At 57.9% G+C, this 6000-nt stretch overlaps 1 protein-coding gene across 4 annotated transcripts in view; it reads right to left on the bottom strand.

Annotated features, from left to right (window-relative positions):
• Positions 1–3749: 3749 nt before the first annotated feature.
• NVL (nuclear VCP like) overlaps positions 3750–6000 on the bottom strand; it is a 91573-nt gene continuing 89322 nt past the window's right edge. For all 4 annotated transcript variants that reach the window (XM_040451958.1, XM_040451957.1, XM_040451956.1 and 1 more), the window contains one exon: positions 3750–3961. In XM_040451958.1, the coding sequence (XP_040307892.1) occupies positions 3917–3961 (45 nt within the window). In that variant the 3' untranslated portion in view covers positions 3750–3916. The remainder of the gene's footprint in view (positions 3962–6000) is intronic.

Below are 6000 nucleotides of genomic sequence, written 5' to 3'. Positions count from 1 at the left end.
ACAGAGGGACCGACCCACGTTCGAGTTCCTCTGTCTCGCTGTGGTCTTCGGAGACGGAATATTCTGGGCCCTGACAGAACGTGCACTACTGGCCTCCGTGGCTGAGAGCCCCAACCTGACAAGCCTCCCTCCTGCCCCGGGGCAAGGCTCACTCGGTTGCACAGTCATATCAACACCCAAGAGGGGAAACGGTCCAGGAGGCAACTTCTGTCTACCCGCCCTCAACGGCTCACCCTCTGCTCCTGGGAGCACAGAACAGCACTGGCGTTCAGGCCAACTGAAATAACGCTCCCTCCCTCTTTACCTCAGTTTCTCACCAGCCATGGGATGGGGGGACTGCTCTGTTCTTAATCTTCAGTTTCCCACTATTGAAAGTTTTAATTAAGAAAAACATTTTTAAAGGTTTTTATTTTGAGAGACAGAGCATGAGTGGGGGGAGGGGCAGAGAGAGGAGGAGACAGAATCGGAAGCGGGCTCCAGGCCCCGAGCTGTCAGCACAGAGCCCGATGCGGGGCTCGAACTCACAGACCGTGAGATCATGACTTGAGCCGACGTCGGACGCTCAACCGACTGAGCCACCCAGGTGCCCTCAAAATGTTTACTGTAAATCACATCACATAAAGGATTGTGAATTATAGGGAAAATTGGGAAGATAGTTTAAATTCTTTGAGGTGAAGACACAGGAAAGAGCCCAGCACAGGGAGTGAGGACTTGCCACAGAGGCCATGCGCCCGTGTGCTGGGCACTGGGTCCAGACCCCTTCCAGGCACCACCAGCCCAGGAGTAACCATCAGCCCGACTGCTAACGGCATCCGTGGCCGTGGCCTATTTGAACTTGATACGTTCCCGAGCAGGATGCGCGAGGTCTGGGATCCGAGAGCATCGCCTGTGCGGCTGCAGGGTCGCACCCCAGTGACTGGGACACCTCGAGCGGCCGCTCCACTGCTGACAGATGTCGGGGCTGTCCCTGGTTCTGGTCTGGGATGGACTCTGCCCCTGTTTGGTGAACACGTGCACACGTTTCCGTCGGGTAGACGTGCAGGAGTGAGTTGCCGGGTTACAGGCTCTTCACGTGTCCCGGCCTCGGTTTCTGTACGACAAAGTCAGATTTCTATGACCCGATGAATCCACGTCAAGTCCGCACGTGGAAGGGCCACGTGCCAGGCAGCAGTCTCCTCGCGATGGCCTCGTAAGACCGGAGAATTCACTTTCGTTGGACGCGCCCCGGCACCAGGCCCTGGCTGGGTGAGGAGACCAGACGGGCAGGGAGCTCAGCGGCCGAGCCGGGGTGGGCGTCAGACGACTGCAAGGCTTGAAAGTTTAGCTGCGTGTTTGTGTTTTTATACAAGTAAGTTGAAGATAAAAGGCAAATGTTGACCCTAGCGATTGGCACGGTTCTTACACATCTAGAGCAATGGGACCATGGACGGCGTCTGAGTGAGGAGGGCGCCAACTTAGGCTGGATCCGTGGCTTCTCAGCTTTGGAACACGAACAGGACAGTTTCCGAGTGAGGATCTCGTCCGCTGTGTCCAAATGTGTTCAGTCCCCGAGTTCAGGCAGCAGAGCCTGGACGGCGAGACACCTGCCACGCGGACGCGTGTGTCAAAAACGCACAGGGTGATTAGGTAACTAATCGGGTCATTAGGTTACTCTGAGCTTTTGGAAATAAGATCCTCCTGCGGACACGACTTCGCGCGGTTGTGGCGATAACCTGCGAACGAAAGGGAACGCCCACCTGCTCCCCAGGGACACCGGCCCCAGGTCTGTTCTCAGTTCAAGTTGCTCCTTCCCTTCCGGCATTTCCATCCTGGCCTCCAGGGCTCAGCTGAGACCTGACTTTCTCAGAACTTCCCTGGCCCCGGTGTGGCCCGGCCGCCCGACCCCAGCCCTCCTCTTACCGCGTCAGAGCTCTGCTCGCGCTGGTTCAAAACTGCCTCTTTCCTGGTCTGAACACTGTGTTAACTAGGCCATTATTAGTCTGGCTGCTCTAACGGAGACCAAAATATAAATGGCTTAAGCCAGACAAAGGTCCAGTTCATCTGAGTCTGAGAAAACCGCTCACAGGTGCCCAGAGACCTTGGCTTCTTACCCCTTGTGGCCCCACTGCCTCCCGGAGTACCTGGTGCCACCAGGTACCTGGTGGAAGGGGTTTGTGATCACAGAGCACAGCCCGGCACAGGGCAAGGGTGGCGTTGCAAAGCCACACAGAATTTTCGTTTTCCAACAGCAGTTGTGGTCTCTGGGGACGATCCCAGAGGCTCTGCTTAACGGCCTCAGATCCGAGGCTTCCACGCGGGCTGCCCCAGGTGGGACCGGCCACGCAGGCCAGGCCGGGTCCGGTCAGGCCACTGTTGTCAGCACACCCTGTCACCAGAGGAAGAAGGGCGAACAGATCGTGGGGGGCCACCGCTGTTTGTGCCACACACAGCAGCCTGGGCGAGGAGTTGAGGTCGTCAGCGCCAAGCGTTCAGGGAGGCCACGGAGCGTTTCCACATGAGGACAGGACAGAACTCCAGGTGTTTCTGAGCACAGGCCCGGGTCTTTCTCACAAGTGGACCAAAAGCTGGGCAGGTTCAACTAGAGAGCCGTATTCGTGAACCAGCTCTGGGCCTCGCTTCTGTCCGACGAAATGGGGGCGGCAACTGCCCCCCGGCGTCAGCTGGGGACCGAGAACCCATGACCGTGTGCGGCCTGCACGTCGTGCCTACGTGGTGGCACCTTTCCTTCCTTCCGGACAAGCACGGGCAGCACGCACTGTGACCCTAGAGGGTTGGTCTCCCGCCTAGGAAGCGCCTGCCGTCCACCCAGGCCCAGCTGTCGGTGAGGCTCAAGGACACGCGGCCTGTCCGCTCGCTCACGCTCAGGCTGAGCTCAACTACTGAAAGGAAGGGTGCTCAGACCTAACGTTCAAGTGCCACGAAAACCTTAGCCTTTTCTCATGATTTGCCAGCTGGCTTTCTCCTTCTATCTGGCTGCAAAAACAGTCGAACCTACTACTCAGATCTCGGGCCCCAAACCTTCCGGCCTCTAATAACTGCCCTTCATCCTCCGCCACCTCTAGCACGTGATGCCGTTCCACTGCCCCGGCGTCCCGTCCCCTAGGGTCCCAGAGGGCTGTCCTCCCAGCGCCCTGCCCCACGCAACAGCACCTGCGGCAACTGTGGGAGGGGTCACGGCAGAGGTCGCCGTGCTTCTTGCGGGCTCCTCAATAAAAAGGACGGTGTCTTATCTGCCCGGTGTGCTTTCCTGGTGTATTTCCTCCCCTTCATCAAGTCCATTCTTAAAAGTAGCATAAACATTTCTGGAGCATGAAGGAGAGACTCTGGGAGGGGCTACAGCCGCGGACCCCACCGTGGGGGGCGCGGTAAACGGGGTGTAGCAGAAACACAGCACAGAGTGGGGCTTTCAGGACAGAGCAGTGACCTGTGGAAGCCTCAGAGGGGCTGTGGAAGGAGGACAATCTGGACGCCACGGGGACACAGCTGAGTCTGATGAGGAAGGAGACACTTACCTGGTTTCCAGCACCTTCCACAGGAGGGCACAGCTGGGGCAGCTGGAGATCTGGAAGGGGCCTGAGGCCACGGGACAGCGGGTCCCACGGCTGCTTTCTCGGTTGTGGGGGTGTCCTGGCGGCAGGAAACAAAGTATCTGGGGGTGACGCGGCCTCAGGTTGGCAACGTACCTCAGACGGCTCACGGGAGAAAAGCTCTTTTTGCTGTGATTGCAACTTCTCCGCAGCACAGTTGAGAACGGTTCAAAATAAACGTTTTATTTAAAAAAAGTTATGTGATTTTGTTTCAGCAGTTAAACGTGTTTTACTTAAAGAGAGGGGAGGGTGTTCCCACGCGCGGCTGGTGGATGGGAAGCGTCTTCGGCTCGGAACGGGCCGCCATCCGCGTCAGGTCGGAAGGGGGGTCACCGGCTGAGGGACCGCTGCAGGGCTTCGTACATCACCTGGTCCTGAGAACAGGGGACAAGACACAGAGCTGGTGAGCGTGAGGTGGGCTGAGCCGTGCCCCCGAAACGCGTATGCGGACATCCCAGCCCCCCAGGGCCTCACGTGACCGTGACTGGAGAAAAGATCTTTAGGGAGGCGATTACGTTCAATCGAAGCCCCCGGGACGGGCTCTAAGCCAGCACGACCGGTGTCGCCGCTGCGAGAAGAGGGGCGAAGACCAGACAGGTGCGGGGACACCGTGCGAGGACGCCCAGTCTCCGGGCCGAGGAAGGAGCCGCCTGCTCGGCGCGCGGCCCGCCCCACGTGCCCCCCTTCCACGGGGACAGAGGGTCGCCGTAAAAGTCGGGTGACGAGCTGCTTACGGCTCCATCCACGCAGCAAAGAAAGCCGGATTCTAAAGTGTTCTGAGCATGGCCGGGAAGGGGACAAGCACCTGCAGGAAGCTGCCGGGGCAGCTCCACCGGGGTGGGGGGGGGGGCTGCCTTCAGGGGGATGCGCCGCGGGGTCTCGCCGGGGCCACACACGCATCTAAGGTCTGGGGAAGCGGCTCGCCCGCTGCTTGTTTAGGCCGAGGCAGGGCGTGCTTGTGTTTCGAGCCCTCGAACACCTGTTTTTAAAATCCGATGTCGTTCTTCTTTCGGATGCGCGAGGTGCTCGCGAGGTTCGAGGACCCGACGCAGTCGCAGAGTGAACGAAGCCCCTCCCGTCGACGCTGTTAGGTCTTCCTTCTGTGACACGAGCACGGACGCCGCTGCGTTTCCCTCGTGTTTGACTGAAGCGGCGGCAGAGCACACAGGACCCCTGCTTCCCGACGGCACGTTTAGAAGACACTCCTCTCTTCCGAGTTGACCCGTCAGAGCCTCACAGCCGAGCCACCGTCGAGTCCGCTCCGCTGTCGTGAGTGCTTCCAGGGGACGTTCCCAGAGCCGCCGGGCCAGCCGCAGCGGGAATCCGGTTCGGTCCCGGGAAAGGGCTGTGCCCCCCCATCTCCTCGTATCCCGGCCAACAGGCATCACCAGGTTCGGAGACCTTTGCCTGCTGCCAGGCAAAGACTAGCATCTTAGTTGCTTTTCTTCCATTATCGGTAAGGTGAGGAGTTTTCCGTTTGACCAGCCCGTTGGCTTTTCCGTGAAGGGTCTGTCCCTGTTCTTCACCTAGAGCCTCTTTTCCAACATTTTCTGTGTCGGTCTTTTCCTCATCAATTTCTGGTCGTTCTGATTCACCCTTGGTGACATTAACTGCAGATATTTTCCTTATTTGGTCATTTGTCTTTTGACGAGTTTCTTCGCGCAGAAATTTTTATCCTCGTGTGTCAGATTCTGAGTCTTTCATTTATGTTGCCGGGTTTCGCGCTGAGAGGAAACAAGGCACGCCCCGCTTGAACTTCCAGACAAATCTCTGGTCTCCTCCTACTTTGATGGTTTCAGATTTTACTTTTAAACTCTCCCGCCGCCCCCCGCCCCCGTCCCCCACCCGCAGTGTGACATGCGAGTCCGACTTGAACTTCTGGAGACGGCTTCCCAGCTGCCCCGACATCGATCACCGTGTTTCCATCACTGGTGTGGGGGACACGGTTATGTACTGTATACTACGATCAGTTCCGGTGCCATTATCACAATGTTCTAATCACTGAGGCTTGTGTTTTTTAGGCCCCGCCCCCAGCTTGTCCGTTCTGCAGTTTCCCCAACTGTTCCAGTTTGCTTGGTTTTCCACATGCTCTTTGAATCGTTCTGGTTTGGTCCCCAAAACAAAACGAGCAAAAATGAAAACAAAGACCAAAGAGTAGGGCCACTGAAATGGTTTCAAACAGTAACAAATGGCCTCAGCACTGACGTGTCTGCCGGCCTGCTTGGGGAACCTCTGCCAAAGGGACATGGACGTCCCGGCTTCCGGCAGGCACGAGGACAGGGCTGCTGAGAGGTGCGCAGAAATGCAGCTACGCTCGGCACGTAGCAGCCACGCACGGCAGCAGCCACGCACGGCAGGCTCTTCAGCACGTATGAGGTTGCTGACCTTTTACGAGTGAGTTTACAACCATTAC

Source organism: Herpailurus yagouaroundi, unplaced genomic scaffold (assembly GCF_014898765.1).
Source record: "Herpailurus yagouaroundi ecotype Mexico unplaced genomic scaffold, PumYag 205, whole genome shotgun sequence".
Lineage (NCBI taxonomy): Eukaryota > Metazoa > Chordata > Mammalia > Carnivora > Felidae > Herpailurus > Herpailurus yagouaroundi.
The sequence above is the reverse complement of the archived record's forward strand: the minus strand, read 5'-3'. Positions and strand labels throughout refer to the sequence as shown.